The following is a 23,693-nucleotide window of genomic DNA, read 5'->3' as shown; positions in this document are numbered from 1 at the left end:
AAGCCCCTGTGCCACAACTACTGAGCCCGTGTGCCACAACTACTGAAGCCCACGCGCATAGAGCCCATGTTCTGCAACAAGAGAAGCCACCACAATGAGAAGCCCACGCACCGCAATGAAGAGCAGCCCCCGTTCACCGCAACTAGAGAAAGACCGCGTGCAGCAACGAAGACCCAACGCAGCCAAAAATAAATAAATTAATTTAAAAAAAACTAAAAAAACACAAAACCTCCTTTTAAATAAACATTCCACCCATGCCAAACTGTTAATATGTTCATGCCTGGGAAATGGGACTCTGTGTGTGTGTGTGTGTGTGTGTGTGTGTGTGTGCACGTGTTTGTGCAGCCAGCTAGCACGGGGAGAGGAAGGAGAGGGGAAGGGGGTTCTAGAGCAGGGACTTTCACTTCCTACTTTATATACTCTGGGACTGTTTGGATTTTTTTCCCCAGTGAACTAATGTTTGTAAATTTTTTTTTTGCAGTACGCGGGCCTCTCACTGCTGTGGCCTCTCCCGTTGCGGAGCACAGGCTCTGGACGCGCAGGCTCAGCGGCCATGGCTCACGGGCCCAGCCGCTCCGCGGCACGTGGGATCCTCCCGGACCGGGGCACGAACCCGTGTCCCCTGCATCGGCAGGCGGACTCTCAACCACTGCGCCACCAGGGAAGCCCTGTAAATTTTTTAATCAATAAAAAATGTTTAAAGAGCAGCCCTCCGCCTCATGAAAAGAAAATCCTTAGCACCCTCATCATCCTTGACTTTCTCCTGCCCAAATCCTAGACTGTTGCCCTTGGGTTATATGTACAGTGATTTTTTTTTAAAACAGTTGTTCTTGAATCATTTATAAGCATCATGATTCATACAGTTATATTTATCTAACTTTTAAAAGGGTAGTGATTAAACCTGCAACATCCCAAACAGGCCCTGCTGTCCAGCCTCATCAGGCTCTCAGGCAGCCCTTCCCTCAGCTGGGGAACACGTCAGAAAACCACCTGATTTCCTGGAACGGTTTAAGCTGGTGGTGTGCTGTAGTGGTGAGGAAAAGGGAGGGCCAGGTTCTGATGGGCGGGACCTCGCAGAGAGGAAGAGGGAAAGAGCATAGTGAGAGAGAAAGGAAGACAACACACTACGCATCGCCTCAGTCTAGGCATTGCGACCTCTGGACAGAGTGGGTCACCACGTGCTAACTGGGGACAACTGACCTGGGGGAAAAAGTACATGAAGAATAAACTTGCCCTGGCAACCAAATCCCTCCACATTTCAAAAAGAGACAAGATCAGGAGAGTGTATTAAAAATATCCTGGGTCCAGCATCTAAGAAAAAAGAAAAGAAGACAGGAAACTGACAGATATTCTGGAAGTAGTAAGAACACCCAAGAGAATTCCCTTTTCTAAATCATGACCTATGGAGTTCTATGGCTATAATAACATTTAGCCCATTTTGCTTTGATAAACTGATTTCTGAAAAAAAGAACTCAAGAAAGTACATAAAGTTTTCTTCAGTTAATCCATTAAAAAGAAAGTTATGGGGACTTCCCTGGTGGCACAGTGATTAAGAATCTGCCTGCCAATGCAGGGGACACGGGTTCGAGCCCCGGTCCAGGAAGATCCCACATGCCGCGGAGCAACTAAACCCGTGCGCCACAACTACTGAGCCTGTGCTCTAGAGCCCGCGAGTCACAACTACTGAGCCTGTGCACCTAGAGCCCGTGCTCCGCAACAAGACAAGCCACTGCAACGAGAAGCCCGCGCGCCGCAACGAAGACCCAATGCAGCCAAAAATAAATGTCTAAAAAAAAAGAAAGTTATGTTGTTATTCTTACTGTATAGTTTTTGCGCCAGGATACAAAATATCTCGTTACAAATTATCATAGATTTTACCCTACAGGAACAAATGCTCTGTATGGTAATCACACTGTAGTATCAGTATTCCTTAAGTCATAATATAAAATAAAACTGCTTGCCGTGATTTCAAACAGCCTGCCTGCCTAGCTGGCTCCTTCCCTGGAAAAAGAACTGGCAGGGAAACAGGTGAGCTGACCTGGGGAGGCCAGCCGTACAGAGATCTGAGCCACGACTGCTCAGAAGTGCCCCTGTACTTCCAGCCTCCTACTGGACTGTGGGACTGTGTCCAGAGGGGGCATCTTTCTCTGATGGCCACAAAGGCCCCAGAAAGGCTACTACCAAGAGGTCAGAGCAGAGATAGGGACTAGCCAGAGGGGTCCAGGCAGCCCACGTCTTTCACATTGCAAACATTTGAAAATGCCACTGAAATTCATGCAAAAATCATTCCCTCGGGCTCTGCTGTAAGTGTCGTTGGAGGCTGAGCTGCCGGATTTTGCTGGGGGCGCAGCCCTGATCTGACGAGGGTCTCCTGCCACCTGCAGTGACTGTCCACCTGGAGGAGCGACAGAGACCCCTTCCCCCAGGAGGCGTCAGAGCAAGACTCCTGTGTGCTGCTAATTATCAGAGACAAGAAAGGAAAAGGAGATGCTGCCTCAAGGCTTCTGTTCTGACTGTGGCTTCAACAGTGCTTCCTCTCACACCAAGCTCTACAGCACAGCGACCAAGTAGAAAATAATTCATTTTCCGAGTTTACTCAATTACACAAGATTTAAATCTCCATGACTCATAACCAACCTCTCATTTTACCTGACGTCAAAGCAAACATAAAGGAAAAGGGGAGAGAGACCCACGTAACGAGGTAATCACTCCCACCCCCAGTGAGGAAAGTTCCCCTTACCGAATAAAACTCAGGTGGACACCAAGCGACCGGTGTGACCCTGAGCAGTCGATGCACAGGAACACCCCGTAAGTGATGCTGGCCCAGCTGGGATTCTTGGCACCGCAGTCAAAACACACCTGAAAGAAAATTTCAAAATTCAGTTATTCATCGATTCTTATTAGCCAAATGAGCCACCCTATAGGACAGTACAGGATGTGGCTTCAAAGCTGCTTAATCTTTACAATTTAAACTGATTATTAGAGGGAATTCCCTGGCAGTCCAGTGGTTAGGACTCAGCATTTTCACTGCCAGAGCCCAGGTTCAATCCCTGGTGGGGGAACTAAGATCCCACAAGCTGCACAGTACGGCAAAAAAAAAAAAAAAAAAAGAAGAATAGATAAACAAACTGGTTATTAGAAAAACATCTCACCTAGATTTTTTTTTAAAACCTCAAATTTCTATTTCTTTTATTATTATAATGTTACTGTATTATATAATTATATATCAATAGACTATTAATATGATGCATTAATTATATAAGTTATATATTTTTGCATATCTATTATAATAGTACGTAGTATGCGTAGTGAAGAGAACTTAGATGTGTTTATTGCCTCAAACATGACTCACGCATGAAGCATCGACAGGGTTCCTGCCACTCACGTGAATGAACGCTAGACAGCGATGTCCCCTGCTGGAAAGGCCCAAGGCCTCACTGTCCCCTGGGCAGTGGCTCTACCAAATGTCAGGCGTCTGTGCATTTTTCTTCTCTCCCCAGCCAGAGGAAGAGAGCCCCCTGGATGCTCCCCTGGATCCTGCCCTCCAGGTACTGACCCCCTCATGTAATCCCCACCCTCGATTTGCCCAGGAGGCCCGTGTGACCAATGATATGGCAGAAGTGCTGGCGCGTCCCTTCCGGGGTGAGGTCATAAAAGACCCTGGGGCTTCCTTTCTCTCTCTCGCTCTCCCCCCAGATCACTGGCTCTGGGGGACGCCAGGTGCCATGTCTTGAGGACACTGGGTCGCCCAGTGGGGAGAGCCACGTGGAGAGGAACTGAGGCCTTTAGTCCAACAGCCAGTGAGGAGCGGAGGCTGGCTGACCACCACGTGAGTGAGCTTGGAGTGGAGGCCCCAGCCTCCTGAGAAGCCCTGAGCCTTCCTTCCTCAGCACTGACTAAAGTCAACATTCTTCACCTGATAACAGGAGCACAAACGTACTTTAGAATACACAGTGCTTGTTGTGGAAATGAATACTTATGAGTAATTAGAGCCAGGACAACAGGACAGTTAAAAATTCCACAAATAATAGACTTGTTTTGAATTGTTTTCCAGAAAAAATAAAACTATATTTTAGCTAACTGAGCCACCCCCAGATTCCTGGCCTTCAGAACCTGTGTGAGACAACTTGTGTTTGCTGTTTTAAGATGCTGAGCTCCACAATAGATGCTAATAGAGAGAGCTGTTCCTGCGTGAAATGCCGTGTCCTTCATGACCTCTGCCCCTTCCACTCTGTCCAGGTCACTGTTATTACTCAGACACACAGCTCATGTCCAAGGAGTGGGCCCCCTCCTGCACAGCTCAGAGCTCCTGCAGCATTGGGGGCCCTCCCCTCACCTTGCCTTCCGCCTGCATCTGCACAGAGCTCGGACGTGGCTAACGCTCAATAAATGTTTTCTGTGTGTTTTTTCATCTCCCAGAGAGCCTGAAAAATAGTGATCTACCCATACAAAGCATTCAGGAAATACATGTTAGTCAAATGAACAACTTATAAAACTTATTACCAGCTCAAAAATTAGCACCAGCCCCCTCAACACTGAAGTCAAACATTCTTCATCTGATAACAGGACACAAAAGTACTTTAAAATACACAGTGCTTGTCATGGAATTAATATTTGTAATTAATTAACATCAGCACAACAGAGTGGTAAAAATTCCACAAATATGTTTCCCTGGTGGCGCAGTGGTTGAGAGTCCGCCTGCCAACGCAGGGGATGCGGGTTCGTGCCCCAGTCCGGGAGGATCCCACATGCTGTGGAGTGGCTGGGCCCGTGAGCCATGGCCGCTGAGCCTGCGCGTCCGGAGCCTGTGCTCCGCAGTGGGAGAGGCCACAACAGTGAGAGGCCCGCATATTGCAAAAAAAAAAATTCCACGAATAGGAGGTTTTTTAAAAGCCCCCATCTTTTAGGTATGCTTTATAGGCAGAGCCACCTATGTGAAAGTTGTCTCAACTAAAACCATCAGGAAAGATCTGGGGACTTCCCTGGCAGTCCAGTGGTTAAGACACCACGCTTCCAATGCAGGGGGGAGTGGTTCAAACCCTGGTCAGGGAACTAAGATCCCACACACCATGCAGTGTGGCCAAAAAAAAAAAAAAAAAAAAAGGAAAGCAAGCTCGCTTCTGGCCTTTTGAGGGCAATACAAGCGTGAAAACACGCGTGGATTTTCCAAAGCCCCTCATGGTGACAGGTTCACAATAAGCAGGCAGGATTAGAGGGCTGACAGCTGACATGAGAGGCACCAGGCATTCACTCCAGTGTTTACTGACTGCCTGCTACGTGCCAGGCACTGTGGCAGAGGCTGAGGTATTAAGTGGATGGCGGCACTGACGCCACAAACGCTTGCTGAGTCTCCCCATCTCCCCCTACCCCCGCCCCGGACAGGCCACTGAAGTGGGAGTAAAGGACACGGAAATGAAGATGCCCTGTGGTAACAGCCATGAGAGTAAGGAATGCCCACCCCTGGGATGCCAAACAGTGGGCCCGACTCTGCCAAAGGTGCCGCCCCTCTGCAAGAGGCCACTGTGATCCCTCACTCACTTAGCTAACAGCTGTCACTATCAGTACGCCCCCGACACACACAGAGTGCACGTACAAAAGTGGCCTGGGAAGAGTCAGCCCGCGTGGAGCCCAGTCTAGCAGTCCCAGCGGGCAAGACAACTAGTTATACTGTTGAACCTTAGTAAGCAAGGACAGGATGCAAAAAGTTTTCTAGACAGGGCCCAAGTGGCATGTGGGATGTCAAGAATAGAGTCTAAAAGGGCAGAAGGGGCAAAAGCCTGTGCAGGAAATGGCCCTGTGCAGGGACACGACCCAGAGGTTGGGCGCACACAGCCCAGAGCAGGCAAGTCTGAGAATCACTCCCAAGGTGGTCGCAAGGCTGGTTACGAAAAGACAGCAGCGGGGCTTCTAACAAGCAGCCTCAGAATCCTCCTGACCCACCAACTAAGATGAGGAATTGCAGGCCTCTCGCCTTCCGAGATGGCCCGCACTCTTGTCTGGAGTGTGTTTCTCCCAAGGCCGTTCTCGCCTTTTGAGACAGACCATGTTCAGCCTACAGAATATGTATCTCTCTAAATAAATCCATTTCTGGACTCCCCTGGTGGTGCAGTGGTTAAGAATCCATTCCACAATGCAGGAGACACGGGTTCGAGCCGTGGTCCGGGAAGATCCCACATTGCCGCGGAGCGACGAAGCCCGTGCGCCACAGCTACTGAGCCTGTGTGCTACAGCCCGCGAGCCGCAACTACTGAGCCCACGTGCCACAACTACTGAAGCCCGCGTGCCTAGAGCCCGTGCTCCGCAACAAGAGAAGCCACCGCAATGGGAAGCCCATGCACCGCTTGCCACAACTAGAGAAAACCTGCACGCAGCAAAGGAAGACCCAAGGCAGCCAAAAATAAATAAATAATCCTTCTCTCTCCTGAAAAAAAAAAAAAAACAGATGAGGAATTGCAGAATGCAGCTCTGTGAGGGCTGGGGCCTTGTGCACCCGAGCTGAGCGCTGAGCACTGAGCCTGGCACAAAGCAGGCACCAAATGCAAATACAGGTGGTAGAAGAGCTCACGAGCCGAGACTGGGCCCTGTGGGATCTGAGGTCAGAGGGCAGTTCGAAATCCAAGTCTGGCTCTCTGCTGGAGCAGGGACTCCATTTTGTTTTGATGGGCAATTCTAAACCAAAGTGGAGATATGGTCTTCTAAGCAGAGTATCAGTTCTTATGGTGATAAAAAGTAGTTTGGGACAAACAATTTGTTTTGCTACATGGTCAGAATAATTACTATAGAAATCACAGCTAATATTGAGTGTTTGCTCCATGTCAGGCACTGCTGTTGGCCAACAGAATCTTGATAACAACCCTATAAGAAGGTACTGTTCTTATGCCCATCTGGGCCAGCTTCCGGGCCTGTGTGTGATCGACGCAGTCACACAGGACACTGCACACAGAAGCGCCCATAGGTGGTTAATGCTCTGCTGTCTCATCTTGAAATTCTTAGTACTTTTGAAACAAGGGCCCTGCATGTTCACTTTGCACATTTCAAGTTCCCTGCAGAGTACATAGCGCCAGTTTTCATCCCCGTGTTAGAGAAAACTAAGGAAACATGAAGTTAAGTGTCATAGCTAAGACGTGGTATCACAGAGACTGGACCCCGGGCAGTCTGCCCCGGAGCGCACTCGTCACCCCTTCACGACATTGCCTCTTACCCCGCCAGGCAGCCCTTTATCTGTCCTCCAGGCACTAGATAGACCATCTGCTTCCTGAAGGCAGGAGCCTGTCTCTTTTTCCATCAGTACATCCTCAGTGCTCTGCAGTGCCCGGCATGCTGCAGGTGCTTAACTGGTATTCGCTGAATGAATATTTGCTGAATAACTCAAACAACCAATATAACACTAAGGGAAGAGCAGAGACAAGGGAGGATTTCACAAACTAGAAAATTGACCCTTTGAGTTAAAACCTTTGATCCAGAGTAAAGAGCCATCATACATGAGAGGGAGAATTGGACACCACATTCTAAAAGTAAACTGAGGAGTTTTTCTTTAAGTACTTTCCTGTCTTGTGTGTCTTAGAGCTCTTTTTAACCATCTCATTTTAAAAATGCTTATTAACTCTTCCACATCATTAAAACTAGTTTTCATCTTTGCTTAGGTAATGGTTTCTTATTAACAACCAAATAAAAAGTCTTAATCAAGAAATGTAGCCCAGGGCTTCCCTGGTGGTGCAGCGGTTGAGAGTCCGCCTGCTGATGCAGGAGACACGGGTTCGTGCCCCGGTCCGGGAAGATCCCACGTGCCGCAGAGCGGCTGGGCCCGTGAGCCATGGCCACTGAGCCTGCGCGTCCGGAGCCTGTGCTCCGCAACGGGAGAGGCCACAACAGTGAGAGGCCCGCGTACCGCAAAAAAAGAAAAAAAAAAAAGAAATGTAGCACAAGACTGTGGAACACTACCAGAAAATATTTTTGCTCGATGCTTTTATAAATCCTACTACAGAATATAAAATTTTCTACAAGTGTGTTGTTCATAATTAAAATAATAATAACAACAAAAAATTGCTGACATGTATTGAGGGCCAGCATATACAGGTACTGCTCTAGGTGCTTTTCTTGGATTTTCTCATTTAATCCTCACAATAACTCTCTGAATTAGATCTAGTTCATGCCTCATTTTCAGATGAGGAAAATAAGGTACGAAGTAGTCAAGTAACCTGCCCAAGGTGACAGGAAGTCCCAGGGTCTGGATAACAATTTACAAGCAAGCCCACACACGTCCCTCAAAAGTGTTCTTGGTATAAAGACACTGACTTCTAATTTAAACGGGACATCTTTTGATGAATTCAGTCAGAGAGAATATATGTTGGGTTTCTGAGATAAAGCAGACCAAAAAATGTATAGTTTCTACACTGCTGACTGCAGATCCTAATCTGGTCTAGTTTACATCAACCCCTCTTTATAAACAGATTAACCTAAATTTGAAAATCAAGAAAATAGCAAAGAAATCGGCACTGGAGAATTCCTGGAACCTCTTTCCCCTCCTGACTTTCCTACGTTCATCAGATATCAACTCCTATAAACTGTTTCCTTGCTCACTTCTCTTAGGCTGTAAAAACATGGGCTCCCCTCCACCTAGACCTAAAACAAAGACATCTAAGTTTTGTAAAACTCTGGGACTTTCTTTCTATGCCATCATGTCATGGCACACAGAGTCCATGCTGACACGACGGCCCTTTGCACTGTCCAGGTTCCACTCTGACCTGTGATCCTCAGCAGAGGGTGTCACTTTAGCCCGATGTGTCACCACATCTCCAGCCAGTAGCGAAAAGTTGTAAGAGTCATGGGTGGGGGGAAGGGACAGTCTCTGGAGATGAAAAAAAAAAAAAGGAAAACCCCCATCTCCAAAGCGAGAGACAAAAGGGAAGGAAGGGAAAGGGGTCTGTGGTGGGCTTTCTTAGCAAGAGACAAGAGCGCGAAGCCACTTAGCAGTGATCACTTAGCAGCTTTATCAGACAGGGAAACTGAGGCTGCCACCAGAGGACACAGCTTCCCTGAGGAGCTTCAGAGGTGAGCTCGGAGGCAGGGAGGTGGCGAGCCGAGCTTCCCCGAGCGCCCAGGGCTACCAGCTGGAGTTTCTGGCCCGGCGCATGCTTCCCGGCTGGGTCATAGGTGGCCTGTGGTCTCCGCCCCCAGTCGCAGGAGCCGCGGGTACGCCCCCTGGCCCTCCCTCGGGCCCCCGAGCTCGCCCCCCGCTCTCTCAGGAACTCGTGTCCACTCCGCCCCCACCAAAAGCCGCCTCCGACCCCCGTAAGTTCCCCGGCCCGGTGTTAGGAGCCCGCAAGTGTCCGCCCCCGGGACCCCCAGATGCTCTCGCCTCCCGCCCCCAGGACTCCCAGGTGCCCGCCCTGCCTCGGACCCTGGGGTGCGCCCCCTACCCCGCCCCTCCCTTGCTGAAGCTGCGGGGCGGCGCACAGTCCGGACCCAGGCGAGGCCCAGCCGCTGCGGCCGCACAGTGCGACGTGTCACAGGCCGGGCCGGCTCCTCCTCCCGCGGCCGCGGCCACTGGCGCCGCAGGGGCCTCCCGCAGGGTCCGGCAGGGATGCCAAGCAAGCCTGAACACGCCCGGCGGCCGTTACCTTGTTGGTGGGCACCGACCGGAGGCGCTTGAAGATGGTCAGGATGTCCTGCTTGCTGGGGTCCCCCATGGTCACCAAAGAAACGAGGCGCAGCTGGCCCCGCCAACCGGGAAGGGCAGAGCAGGAGCGGTTGCCGCCTCCGGGAGGTAGACGATAGCCGAAGGGCGGGGCTGCCCGTGACGATCAGACCGGGCCTCTCGATGTCCCCGCCCACTGCCGGAGCGCACGCGCCACTCTCCCCAGTGGCCCTCGCTTAACAGTGCCACTGGCTCCTCCCACTCAGGCCCCGCCCCGGTTCCTACGCAGGAGGCTCGCGCGCTTCCTCCAAGTCTCCGCCGGGCCTCCGCTCCCGGCAGTAAGTGGCGAAGCTCGGTCCGGGTTGGGTTTGTACCTGCGCACACGGCTGGTCGAGCCACCGCCGCTTCGGCTGACGGACTGCTTCCTCGGCCAAGGTCCTCTCACCTCCTCCCCGTGAGAGCGGGAGAACCTGTCACTCCAAGTGGCAAAGGAGGAAACTTGCGGGGCAAGGGCCTCCCCGCCGGCTCCCCACACCCGAGGACTCAGTCCAGAAGCCGGATTTTCGCTAGTCGCCTGAGCCCTGGTGGGAGGCGTCCTATGGCGAAAAGGATCAGTTTGGGTTATGTCAGTGAGAGAGTCAGCAGTTCTCCTGAGGCAAAAGGCGCTCAGTCAAATCTGATGAATATAGACAAGAAAAGAAGCTGGCCCTTTCCTACCCTTCGGCTGACATTACTAGCTGGAGGGTTTAAACGCTTGGAGAACGGTGCCTGTTTTGCGTTAGTGGGTGTGGAGCCACTAGGTGTCACCTGAGGTTCCGCGGGTCAGGAGAAGGATAACAGGTTTTGGAGTCAAATGCAACACCTTGGCTCCAAGCTCACTCCAGCCAGCTCCTTCCCAGCTCTGTGACCTTGGTCAGATCACGTCTCTAAAGCTGGGTTTGCTCCTCTGTGCAGTGGGGTGAGAGATGGGGAATCAGTGCTGAGCAGTACAGGAGAGCAGCTTCCCAGTGAAGCCCTGGGAAAGGCTTTGGCAGTGGTCTTTCAACCTGTCTGGTTAGATGCCCTCAGGGAAGTTGGAAGCTTGCAGGGTTGGAACTATTCCAAGGAAGGGAAATGTATTACCTTCCAGAACAGTAAGTTACTTTTACAGTAAGTTTCAGCTGTGACTGAAAATTCTGCCTTGTACTGAGTCAAAGTATATACATACCGGGCTTCCCTGGTGGCGCAGTGGTTGAGAGTCCGCCTGCCGATGCAGGGGACACAGGTTCATGCCCCGGTTCGGGGAGATCCCACATGCCGCGGAGCGGCTGGGCCCGTGAGCCATGGCCGCTGAGCCTGCGCGTCCGGAGCCTGTGCTCCGCAACGGGAGAGGCCACAGCAGTGAGAGGCCCGCGTACTGAAAAAAAAAAAAAAAATTATATAAATAAATAAATACATACACACACACACACACACACACACACACACACACACACACACACACACACACACACACACACACACACACACACACACACACACACACACACACACACACACCCCTGTACTTTGTGTCCCTAGGTATGGGTTTGACCCTACACAGAATACCTGGCATGTTTATGAGTCCTGTGCTTTCTGATGGGAATGGGAATGATGGTCCCATTTACTATTTGGAGTTGAAATCTTCTTACCAAGTTATATATCAGATTCAGGATATTGTCTACTCCAGTCTCCAGTATAGAGATCCCTGAGAAGAAGAAAAAAAGTGCAATGAAGTGTAGACAGTATCTACACTAGTTGGGGCATAAGGGGACACACACACCCAAAAGAAAATACCATTTGTACACCCATCTTTCTCTTTTCTATCATCTGCTTAAACGTTCTTCATAGAACTTGTTATCACCTAAGGCCATAATGTGTAATACTCCCCTCAGCTGAATATAAATTTTTTGAGATCAGATGTATTGCATTTATCTCTCTATAGATATATATATATATATCTATCTCTCTATCCCCAGCACCTAGAACAAAGCCTGGCATGTAGTATGCCCTCAGTAAGGATGCGTGGAATGGGCTTAGAACGTAGAAAGCTGCAAAGAACGTCACTCCTAACATAATAATGAGAAAAGGCTGGATAACCTTTAAAATCATAACTTCTCTTGAGCCCATCAGAGAGCTGAGAGCAAAGCAACCAAGTAAACTGAATTCCAAAGAGAGCCTAGCCTCTCCAAACACACTTGGAACAAAGAGCTCTTTCACCTTTGGCAAAGCACAGGGGAAAGAGGTGGCTGCCATACAAGTGGGCAAGAGGAAATCAGTTAAAATTTTAATGAATTCTTAGAGGCCAAGCATGGGCTAGCATGTCAATTTGGAATAGCTAGAAGCCTCAGAAACAAGAAGAGTTTACATTCATTCACAAGCTCTTTTCCGTAAACCTCCATCAGAAATCTCTCTTCATGAGAAAGATGGAGACAGAGATCTCTGACATCAGAGAGAAACCCCTTGGTAGGGCAGGCACCCAACTTTTGGGGGGTGGGCACAAAACCCCACCCGCTTCCCTTCTCTCTTAGAAAGCAGAAGCAGGAAATTCACTCTCCCTCAGGCTACAAGCAAAGATCCATTGCTGCCAGGAGTAGAAGCAAAATCTAGTAATACCAAATCCTGAAGAGGATAGGAAATCCTGTTGCTCTCAAAGGAGGGTAGGCAGAAATTCATTGCTTCAGATCTGAGCATAATAGAACACAGAAGAGCTTCGAAAGAAGGGCCCAGCCAACAGGCAGGCCCATGTCGCCCTCTGGGTACTGTCCTTGCCATCTGTGTCTTATGGGGATATCCTGGTGTGGCTCTGGCCAAGCGAGACAACATTTAGTTTATTTAGTCCATCCAGTCGGACAGGAGCTTGCTGAAAGCCAAGTGCCACTCTAGGAAAAACCAGACATGTTTACATAGTCATATGATGAATCACAAAGTTAGAATAAGCACAGATCTCATCCTTGCCCTGGTGGACTTTAGTTAGTGCTGAAAAGAAAACAAATTGCTGACTTAAAAAAACAACACACACACACAATGTAAGAGCTGTGAGTTGAATGTATTCAGTGTCTTCCTGAGGACTCTAACCCAGGAGACAGCCTTTCAGATAGCCTTGATGTACTGTTCCAAAGAGGTGAGGGAGGAGCCAGGATATATATGAATTGGGGAGGGGGGCTGGAAAAAAACATGTAGTTGAACGTCAAAAGATTACTGGGAATCACAAAAACAGATATCTCAAGTTAATGATTTTAGTGCTTTTCTCTGTACGGGAAGATAATAAGAATCTGGGGTTACTGAAATTTTTCCTTAGTTGTGTATCTTAACTATCTCAGGGCCAGTATCCAAAGGACAGAATGATTCCTGTTTTTCACCATCCTGAATTCCCCTCAGGTACACTGTCAGTGGGTGACTGCAGTGGCTATTGGCTTGATCCTTGTAGAACTGGAATGGCAGGCAACTTACGAAGTGAACACTATCTCAGACATGCCATTTCTGTACAGGTCAGATACTTTTGAAAATGAGCTCATGGAATCATGAGCAACCTTATCTGCTTTTTTAAAAAAATTAATTAATTAATTAATTTTGGCTGTGCCGGGTCTTAGTTGCAGCATGTGGAATCTTTAGTTGTGGCCTGCAGGATCTTTTAGTTGCAGCATGTGGGCTTCTAAGTTGTGGCATACGTGCAGGATCTAGTTCCCCGACCAGGGATCTGCATTGGGAGCGCAGAGTCTTACCCACTGGGCCACCACGGAATTCCCAGTCTTATCTGATTTCCACCAATCCGTATATGCTCAGGCAGTGCACTTGTTACCAAACTGAACTTGGGTCTGCTTGCCTGCTGCACAACAAAGCCAGTTTACTGACACTGGGTTGTGGTGAAGGAAAGCACATTGTTTATTGCAGGCACCAAGCAAGGAGAATGGGCAGCTCATGCTCCAAGACCCAAACTCCTCGATGGTTTTCAGGGAATGGGTTTTAAAGGCAACATTGGGGTGAGGGTTTCAGCTCGTGGGCTTTCTTCTGATTGGTTGGTGGTGAGTTAACAGGGTGATATTTCAGGAACCTTCTGGTTCCAACCAGTCTGGGGTCAATGTGCTTGGGGTCAGCATGTAGACAACAACCTCCACCTGCATGGGGTCTTAGTTTCTGCAGAACAACTCAAAGATGCATCAGCTTGTTCTGACAGTTGTTATGAGGATGAACCAGGACTCTGCTCTATCGATGAACTAGTTTCTTGACTGCTTTTCCTTTGTTTCTACATTTCCTCACTTCCTTGATTAGTAGCTGCTTAAGTCTGGTCTTTGGAACTCAGGGAAGTTCTGGGAGACTAAAGCCGTTTTTCACAAACTAGAGACAGGGGACACAGAGGGGCTTTTGTACCCAGGAGGGCCCTGCGGAGTCCTGCTTGGTTTCACACTTCTGGAAATTCACAAATGCCCTCTCCGCCCCCGTTTATTTGGCTGCGCTGTGTGGCTTGCGGGATCTTAGTTCCCTGACCAGGGATCGAACCCGTGCCCCCTGTGTGGAAGCGCGGAGTCCTAGCTCCTGGGCTGCCAGGGAATTCACCTTGATTGATTTTTTTTAATCAATTTATTTATTTTATTTATTTATTTTTGGCTGGGTTGGGTCTTCATTGCTGCACGCAGGCTTTCTCTAGTTGTGGCAAGTGGGGGCTACTCTTCATTGTGGTGCGCAGGCTTCTCATTGCGGTGGCTTCTCTTGCTGCAGAGCACGGACTTTAGGTGCGTGGGCTTCAGTAGTTGTGGCACGTGGGCTCATAGTTGTGGCTCATAGGCTCTAGAGCGTAGGCTCAGTAGTTGTGGCTCATGGGCTTAGTTGTTCCGTGGCACGTGGGATCTTCCTGGACCAGGGCTCGAACCCGTGTCCCCTGCATTGGCAGGCGGATTCTTAACCACTGCACCACCAGGGAAGCCCCTTGATTGATCTTTTAGAAGTAGAAATTTAGGACTGCGCACAGCAATGAAGACCCAACTCAGCCAAAGATAAAATAAATTTATTTAAAAAAAAAAAAGAAATTTAAGCTGATGCCATTACCACCTTTAATGGGATAAAAGATTTAGAATCCTCATTACTGTGACATTTGCAACATTACAATATTATAAAAAATAATTGGATAGTGAAATGAAAAATTATGTTGACACAAAACCTGTACTTGTATGTTTATAACACATTTATTTGTAATCAAAAACTAGAAACAACCCAAATATCCTTCACTTGGACTAACCATGGTAAATTCATTCAATGTAAACTACCCACAATAAGTAGTAACAAACTGATCCATGAAACCACGTGGATGGATCTCAGACGAATTATGTGAAGTGAAAGATAAGACAATTTCAAAAAGCTACATATTGTATGATTCCATTCATATGACATTCTGGAAAAGGCAAAACTGTGGAAACAAGACAGATCAGTGGTTTCCAGGGGCTGGAAATACAAGGAGGGGTTGATTACAGAGGACCAGGCAGAAATCTGGAGAGTGAGGGGACAGTTCTCTATCTTGTTTGTGGTGGTGGTTACCTGACGTATGTGCATTTGTCAAATTATACACTAAACAGGGTGCATTTTACTGTATGTAAATTATACCTTAAAAAATAAAAAAAGATGGGAAACAAAGACGTGCTCAGCAATATAAGACTTCTCACACATGGAATGTCATTAAACATTTTTAGTGGAAGCATATTTAGGGACAGGAGAAAATGCTCATGATCAAATATTAAGAGAATGAAGCAGGGTACCAAACTGCGTGTAGAGTATGATCCCAATTTTGTAAAAAACACACACATTAATGATAAGGACAATGAAACATGGGCACATGTGTATGTATAGAAAAAAGACTAGAAAAAATGCACCAGAATGTCAGCAGTATTACCTCTGGATGTTGGGACTTTAATGTTTTTCTGAATACTTTTGCTTAGTTTCCAAGTTTTCACCTGAACCTTTGTTCCTTTTACAACTACTGAGTGGTCATTAACATTGTTATTTGAAAACTATTATAGAGGGGCAGGAGCAGCCTGGCTAATCTTGACCAGGAAGTGGCCAATGAGCTGCACACAGTTCGCTTGCAGTCAGTTTCACCTTGTTGATCAAATGCCATCCGGCTCGGGGCTGTTTGTTCTCAGACCTCTTGGCCAGGCACTCGGGTTTCTGTGGCCTTCGGTTGCCATGCTGCACGTCAGGGCTTTAGCCCGCTGACGGCCGGTGTTACTTATCCTTTCCTCAGACAGTGATGTTATTTATGCAGTTCATTTGTTCATCTGTTCCTTCCTTCCTTCATTTCCTAGTCTTTTCCACAGAGGATTTGAAGAGGTCTAAAAGAGTCCAATCTGAGTTTTACTGGGTGGCCCAAAATTGATTTCATTTTTTCTTTTCAATTTCGCTCCAAAGCACTGGGGCGAGAGAGAAGATTAAGGTGCAGTGTCTGCACCAAGGAGCTTGCTGTTTAAGCAAGAAGATGTGCCCGTAGTGGCACTGAGGCGCTCCAGAGCACGGGTGAGGGCCTTTCAGGTCCGGCGTCTCGGAAATGGGGTAACTCCCATTCTGGTAGGTATGTTAATGAGCGCCACTGGGGGCAGGCACATCCTCGCCCTCTGAGGCAGGCGACCTCGTTGTCCAACAGCACAGCCTAGTGGGCAGGGACTGCACTGCACTACCCACGTCTGAACCTAGCTAGCTTGGCTGTACGGTATGGTACCTTGGGCAACTTACCTAACCTCTCTGTGCCTCAGGTTCCTTACCTATAGAAATAGGAATAATAATATTTACCTAGTTCATAGGGCTGCTTTGTTAAATATTAATAAACGTTAAAGAGTTTAGAGCAGGGTCTGGCACAGAGTGAAATACAAATGTTTAGTATCATTGCCATTTTATAGATGAGCAAACCAAGCCTCGGAGAAATTAAGTATTTTGCTCAAGGTAACAGAGCTAAGTGAGGCCCCACAATTGGAGCCAAGTTTGAGTGCAGAGAATATGACCTCACAGTCCATGCTCTTAACCACTGGCTTTGTTTTTACACCTTTGTAAGACTCATTAATTTTCAGAGAAGAAAAAAATATTTTGTCAGGTTTTGGTGTGGAAAACCCAGACCTCTTCTGTACAGTTTCAGAGATGGATGAATATATGGCTTGGAGGAAGCATTCACGCCCAGCTTCTGGCTGGGGAGGGTCCGGAGTCTCCATCTGGGGTCTGCATACTTTGGTTATTACTGGCTTGAGTTAGGATGGTGTTTGGGGGTGAGACCATTTTCACAACAAGGTGCCCATCCGACCCTCATGAGGCAGCTCTCCCTCTACTACGTGGCTGCCTCCTAACCCTCCCTGCCCCTTGCCAGGGATGGGAGGTCACATTGGCCTGTGTCCCTTGCTCCCTGGGCTCTCTTTGTCCATAGCGTGCCCACCTCCTCAGCCCAGACTGTGGTTGATCAGTCTCTGGGTCCCCAGAGCTGGGTTAGGAGCATCTGCTGGTTATATGAACAAATCCAGGAGGACACGGAATTGCTGGCATTTTGGGCAGCTCTGACTTGCTCAGAGGGTGGTCCTGGGTCAGCGTCAGCTGGGGACTTGTTAGATGTGCAAGCCCTGGGCCTCACCCCCCAAGCTGGTGACTCAGAAACTCTGGGTTGTAACAAGCCCTCTAGATGTTTGAGAACCAGCAGTTTAGACAATAGCATCTGCTGTCTGGAGTTGGGCATCGGAGTTCAAACCCCACCTCTACCCTGACTTGCTGTGTGGCCCGATGTAAGTCACTCAAGCTCTCTCGTTTGTTTCCTCATCTATAAAATGGTGCTCATGCATCGTGAGGAGATTTCTATGATCCTTTGCAGGGAAAGGTGCTCAGCGCAGGGCCTGGCATGTAGCTGATACATGTTTAGCCCAAGGCTGGTTGGAAACAGCAGGCTGAGAAGCTGCCTGTCCCCCAAGAGTGCCGGGGTCAGCCTGGCTCCTCTGACCCTGTGCTTGGCAGTGGCCCTGCCTGGTGGGGCATGAGCCTCATACCTCAACCTGGGTCTGTCCTTCCCCGGGCAGCAGAGCTGCTTCTATCCCGGGCCCAGGCCTCTCCACCAGGGGGGCCCAGGCCTCTCCACCAGGGGGCCCCAGGTCTGTCCATTGAGGCGCTGTGGCCCGGCCCTTCTGCTCGCTCCCTCCAGAGACCACAGAGGTCCAGCCCGGAGGTCACTGCGGGCCCATCTAAGGGAAAGCTAAGGCCCGGAAAGGGGCACACACCTCCTGCCGGTGTCTGGGCAGGGGTGCAGAGAGGTGCAGAGAGGGCAGCTGCCACCCTGGAGAGAGCTGGGGCTGTGAGAAGGGGTGGGGGGATGAGAGGCAGTTTCCAGGACACCTTGAGAGCAGGGCCCCGACCTGGCAAGTTCTCCCGCTTCTGGACACCCAGCTCAGAGAGGCTCAGGCACCTGCTTGGGCTTCAGGGCCCACAGGGGTGGAGGTCCCCCCAGGCTGCCCACAGTCCAGCCTGACCTCCACCCAGGCGGGGACACTTCCCGCTGGAAGTGGGGGAAACAGCTCAAGGACCCCATAGTGCCCACCCCTTAGGGTCTTGGAGCCGGGTTGGGAGGCCCTGTTTGTCCAAATTTCCTGAGACTTGTAGGCTGACCTCCAGAATGCACCGCGCACACTCAGGAGACCATCCTGCCCTCTCATCTCCGGCCACTGCGGCCAGTCATCACAGTGACTCCGTCTCTCCCTGATCTCTGGAGTCCCCTGAAGGCAAACATGGGCCCTTCCTCATGTCTGTCCTGGCACCACCGAGTCTTGCACACAGTAGGTGCTCAAGAACTGCTTGATGAATGAATACAACCCAGGAACAGAAAATAGGGAGGGAGGGAGGCAACTGCCTGCCAGGAGGGGCTATTCGGGGTCAGACCTGGCTCAGCTGCTCCAGCCACTTGCTCTGTGGCCACAGGCACATCACTCCTGACCCTCACTTGGCCTCAGTTTCCCCAGGAACAAGGAGGGGCCCCTCAGCTTCCCACACCCCTATCCCATGGATGGTAAGCGGCCCCCCAAGCCTGCCCCCTAGGACTTGAGGCATTGGCACAGCCCAGATCCACAGGCCACCCAGAGAAGGCCAGGCCGGGCAAGGGGACTGGCCTGCCTGTGTTTAGGTGGGTAACGGCCCTGCAGGGAAGCCTGGGACACCGAGGCCAGCCCTGTCCTCCATGTGCAGGGACTCCAGAAGACCCAGTGTTTTAGCTCGTACTGTGGCATCAGATCCCTGCCCAGGTCACTAGGCCATAGGTCACTTGCCCTCTGGTCACTACTGGGGGGCTTGGAGAGGAGGACGTACTCCACCCCCCGCCCCGCTGAGGGAAGTGGGGTGGGCTGCTGAGAGCCCTGGGGACCCCTGCGGGTGGTGTGGATGCAGCAGTGATCCAGGGGGAGAAGGGGCAGCTTGGCCCAGGCAGTGGCTATGGGGGTGGGGAAGGACAGAGAGGCAAAGAGGGCTCAGTGGCCCAGCATGGAGGGCATGGGAGGGGCAGCCAAGGATGCCAGAGGGTCCTGACCGGGGACCAGGAGGGTGAGGTGTCACGCATAATCATGGCAAAAGTTATCATCTCCCGAGCACCTGTGGCCTTTCACCCCTTTATCCTAACCCCCACCCGGGAGGCAGGTATCACACTTGCCTGAGAAGATGAGGCCCAGGAGCGAGTTAAGGCTTACAGGCTCACCCCGAGGGCCGGGCCGGGAGAGGATAGGTGGGCAGTGTGGGCCCTTCAGGCTTCCTCGCAGGAGCTCTGAGGATACAGGAAGCTGAGAAAAGGGCCTCGCCGAGCAGCGGCTGTTTCAGCCTGACTTTTGAGGGTTCCTCCTGCTTACCCACCTTGTTCTTTATCCGCCAGTGGAGAAAGCGAGGGCGGGCTTGCCCTCGAGAGTCCTGCAGATGTGGGTTTGAATCACGGTTCGGTCACAGGACCTTGGGCAAGTCACTGGACTTGAATTTCCAGACCTTCTGTGTCTTCTGCAAAGTGGGGTGACTCCAGCCTCCCCCATGCGCTGGCATCACAGTACACGAGCTCACCAAAAGCCCAGCAGGCCCAGCTCAGGAGACGGGACTGGGTGCCTGCTCTGACCCCTCCCTTCTGCTCTGGCCCAGCTTGTCTCCCGGAGGAGCCTGGGGCTGGCGAGGCAGAAGCTGGTGACTGCCCTGGGCAGCGGGCAGCTGCGATGGGCTCCAGCTTCTCCTCAGAAGTGGAGAGCGGGGGCCCCATCACCATCAGACCAGGTGGCAGATGACAGATTCATCCTTGGCCCTTAATGAGCTGGCAAAGTTAACCTGCCGTGGCGGCTACCCCCTCACTCCTGCACCCCTGTGAGGGCCTGGTGCCCAGATGGGGCGCTTCTCTGGCAGCCTGACCAATGTCAGTGAGTCCAGCAGCCCTCACACCTCTCCTTTCCCGCCTTGCCCTGGCCTCCTTCCGACCCAGGTCACCCCGAGGGTGAGGGTGGAGGGCTCTTCAGGGATCTTACTCGGTGCCACAGGCCAGCGGGGACTCCTGGGGTGAGCCTGGCTCTTGGAGCCTCTGCTTCTTTCTCTGTAAAATGGAAACGGGGAGACTCATCTCACTCACAGCGTGTTTGGAGATGGGCATGTTCCTTGCAGATAAGTAGAGAGGGCTCAGTGCACAGCGGGTGCTCAGGAAATACGTTCAGGGAAGCTCGGGTGATGAGTGGTCTCTGGGCTGGTCCTGCTATTTGGGCCTTGGGGAGTGGGTAGGGAGGCGCCAGCCTGCTGCCCACACAGGGGGAGCCTAGGCCACACAGCGGCAGGTTTGGGGGAGAGAAGAACTGCAAGGGGCTCCGGTGCCTCAACTCCCCAACCTCTAGCTTGGCAGGGGCAGTGGGACAGGGACACGGCCCCCTGGGCAGTGGTCTTGTACCTGGGATCTTGCCTGGCTCCAGAGCTGGTGCATAAATGCCAGTGAAGACACGTCCACCAGCTGATGAGAGCATGAGGCACACGCACAGCACAGAGACTGTCATACTCACGAGATCAACTGTTTATTGATTTTTTTCCTAAAATACTATGCGTTTAAAGAAACACCTAAACTGAAAAGACGTGACAATTTTTGGTACATCTGTAGCAAAGGAATGAGGATTTCTGCTGGTAAGTGTTCATGACAGACAGACACACATCCATTTTCCAAGCAAGACATCAAGCTCACTGGAAACATTGAATAAAATGCATAGCTTGTGATGGCAGCAGCCACTTCTCCAATGTCTGAGTTACACAAAATAAAGGTTATCCCTCCCTCCCCTGCCCCATGATTACAGTGTAGCTTCCGGCCCCAGCACGCCTGCTCCCTGATGACTAAGGATACTGAGAAGAGACCCTTGTGCTAGGGGGGTGAGACCCAGCTTTTGTTTGCTCACGAGGAATACAGATGACAGTGAAATCTTCAACTGCTGGAAAGACACGGGAGGTTTGTACAGTGTTCTGCTACAGAAAGGACTAAGGCTAGTTAGAAGTTGGACCCACAGCTAGCCAGTGAGGACAGACTTCCCTACAGCAGGCTCCACTTCAGAGAGGCCCAGGGCCCGAGCCCGGAGGGTCTCAGCTGACCAGCCAGGCCTGTGCCCAAATGCCACGGTCTTTAAGCAGTTTACAAATTAAACCCACTGTCAAAAGCTGTTAAATCTCATTAACACAGTAGACGAGCTCTTTAGATTCTCTGAATATCAAATAATATATACAGATATACACCAAGACATGACAGTCTAACATAAAGCATCTTAACTATAGATGCATTCACTTGAAAAGTTAGTCTTATTTTTTAACCTTTCAAATCACTGATAAAATTGTTAATTTGCATGAGTGAAGTTTTAAGCACAGAGTGAAAACAGTTTTTAAATATGGTGACTTTAGAGAGTTCTACATAAGGTTATTTGCGAAAGTCACATTTGGATGCCCCAAATGTGGACAGCATTCACAACAGGAATCCAGCCATGTGTTCCCATCTTTCTACTGCAATCTCTTGTCTCAAACATTGTCTGTCCAGATGAGCTACTGGCTCTCGCAGCTTGCCCCAGGCAGTGGCATGGTTGATTAACAGTACGACATGGAAATAGAGATATTTCCTTAAGACTGGTGTACATCCATCTATGCCATAATTTAAGTATAAATGAATGGAAGAACATGTATATAAAAAAGTAACTGTACACAGCCTTTAAATTAAAAACCTCAAAGTCCTCCCTCAGAAAATGGCATGTAAGTTTGTTCATCTAAGTTGCAGGTGATGGGACTCGTCAGAGAAAGTAATCAGTGGAACCAGAATCAGTGTAACCCACCATTACCATGGACTTGGAGGAGAGGAGGAAAGACAAGGTCAAGAATATACAGATCCATGATAAGCCAACACACAGCGAGTGGGGGAGCGGGGGCAGGGGAGGGTCCCGGCGATTTCTGTTGTACTGCATCTTCCTGTGCTCAGATCTCTCCATTTGCACTGTGGAAAGGGTGCCGAGTCCCAGGTAAAAGGACCAGCTTGTCTGCCTTCAAGAGACACCATGAAGCCAAGAGCAATGGAACCATCATCTTTTGCAGGAAAAGGAGTGGATGCCCACACAGCTGGCTGGAGGCACCAGAGCCCGGGGCCAATGGCTAACAGAGCCCCTGGGACCTCCACCTCCACCCCTCCGCCAGCCAGCCCACCAGCCCGTCACTGGATCGCCTCGACGTAATTCGCTGGGTACAGGCCAACCTGTCCGTTGTCCAACCGTCCCTTGCACCAGCCCTGCTCATCCTCATCCTCTATCTTGGTCAGCTCATCCCCTGCAAGACAGAAAGGAAGCGGTCTTGGTGACCACAGGGTCAGAGAATCACCCTCATGTTTTAGCCCCCACCCTGGGCCCACAGAGGGTCCCTAACTTGGGTGGGAGGGGCAGGCATTCTCCTGGGGGCAACGTGGCCCGAGGGCCTGGCTCTTTCTCTATCAAGTTGCATCTGAGGTTTCGTGTTTAGTCATGGGGGCCTCTGAGAGATCTAAAGACCCAGGTCTTTCACACAGTGATCCTAAAGCAAGCTGTTCTCAGTTGCCAGCGGGGCTCCCACAGAGACTGCAGAATTAAACGCTGCAGGACTTTTGCCTCCCTGACTGTCCCAGGCCAGGTCAGAGGAATCCTTTCACAGGGTCTGTGCCACCTCCCTCACAGCCCTGTACTGCCATCCTTCCTTCCCCTGGGCCCTGGCCCGCCTGATCTTCTTGTATCTCCTCCAGCACTCGTTGCCATGGTCTTGGTGCCTTCATTTAATGTGTGTCTAGACTGCAGGCTGTGGGAGCGTTGGGGACCCATTATTCTATCCCCAGCAGCTAGCTCAGAACATTTGTCCTCTGACTTAAGGAAATCAACCCCTCCCAACACTGAGAGTGTCGGCACGGTTCTGGAATCTCCCCATGGCTCTGTGTTAGTGCAGTTTGATTTATCTTTTGTTTGTTCAAGCATGAAGGAACCTCTACATCACACCAAGGCCCTGGGTGGTGAAGGAGATACAGACACGAGAGAGGGACAGATGGAGCCCTGGTTCCTCAAGGAGACAGGCCAGGGGACAAGGACCAAAGGTGTGGTCAGGGCTGAGGTGGAGGGAGGTCCAGGCGTGGCATTTTCCTGTTCAGGACAGACAGAGCAGCCCAGACCAGGGGACCGGAAGGAGCTCTGGCCGGTGACCACCCTGCAGAGATGGCTGTGGGGACTGGCAGAAGACAGGCCAGCTGAGGCCTGTCCTTATTGGTCACTTTGCAGCTTTGTATTTCCTGTTGGCATTTTGGTCCATTTTTCAGGGTCAGTTGCATTTTTTTCCCTCAGGCAATTAAGCCTTGTTTAGCAACATTTCCCTGACTCCTTATTTTGGGTAGCAGCAATACTGATCCAGATGCCTGGGGGGCCAATACCTGGGCTGCTGGGAGACCTGGCCAAGGCCCCATCCCTGGAGCTAGCTGCCTCATCTGTGGACCGGGGGAAGGGTGGGGGGGCACTGTGAGGACTAAGTGTTAAAACACAAAAGGGCCCTGGGTCCA

The 23,693-nt window shown here is 50.5% G+C and overlaps 2 protein-coding genes across 7 annotated transcripts in view; both read right to left on the bottom strand.

The window, feature by feature from the left end:
* The window catches only part of ARFGAP3 (ADP ribosylation factor GTPase activating protein 3), a 54,991-nt gene extending 45,187 nt beyond the window's left edge, over window positions 1-9,804 (bottom strand). For 2 of the 3 annotated variants that reach the window (XM_060164845.1, XM_060164846.1), the window contains exons 1-2: window positions 9,621-9,804; window positions 2,741-2,859 (exon numbers count right to left, since the gene is read on the bottom strand). In XM_060164845.1, coding sequence (XP_060020828.1) covers window positions 2,741-2,859; window positions 9,621-9,689 — 188 coding nt within the window. In that variant the 5' untranslated portion in view covers window positions 9,690-9,804. The remainder of the gene's footprint in view (window positions 1-2,740; window positions 2,860-9,620) is intronic. The other variant, XM_060164847.1, reaches the window with a different exon arrangement.
* A 10,863-nt stretch (window positions 9,805-20,667) lies between these two features.
* Window positions 20,668-23,693, bottom strand: part of PACSIN2 (protein kinase C and casein kinase substrate in neurons 2) — a 139,727-nt gene continuing 136,701 nt past the window's right edge. For all 4 annotated transcript variants that reach the window (XM_060164914.1, XM_060164913.1, XM_060164916.1 and 1 more), the window contains one exon: window positions 20,668-22,450. In XM_060164914.1, the coding sequence (XP_060020897.1) occupies window positions 22,338-22,450 (113 nt within the window). In that variant the 3' untranslated portion in view covers window positions 20,668-22,337. The remainder of the gene's footprint in view (window positions 22,451-23,693) is intronic.

Source organism: Lagenorhynchus albirostris, chromosome 11 (genome assembly GCF_949774975.1).
Source record: "Lagenorhynchus albirostris chromosome 11, mLagAlb1.1, whole genome shotgun sequence".
Classification (NCBI taxonomy): Eukaryota; Metazoa; Chordata; class Mammalia; order Artiodactyla; family Delphinidae; genus Lagenorhynchus; species Lagenorhynchus albirostris.
Note: the sequence above shows the minus strand (reverse complement) of the source record. Positions and strands in the feature narration are given on the sequence as shown.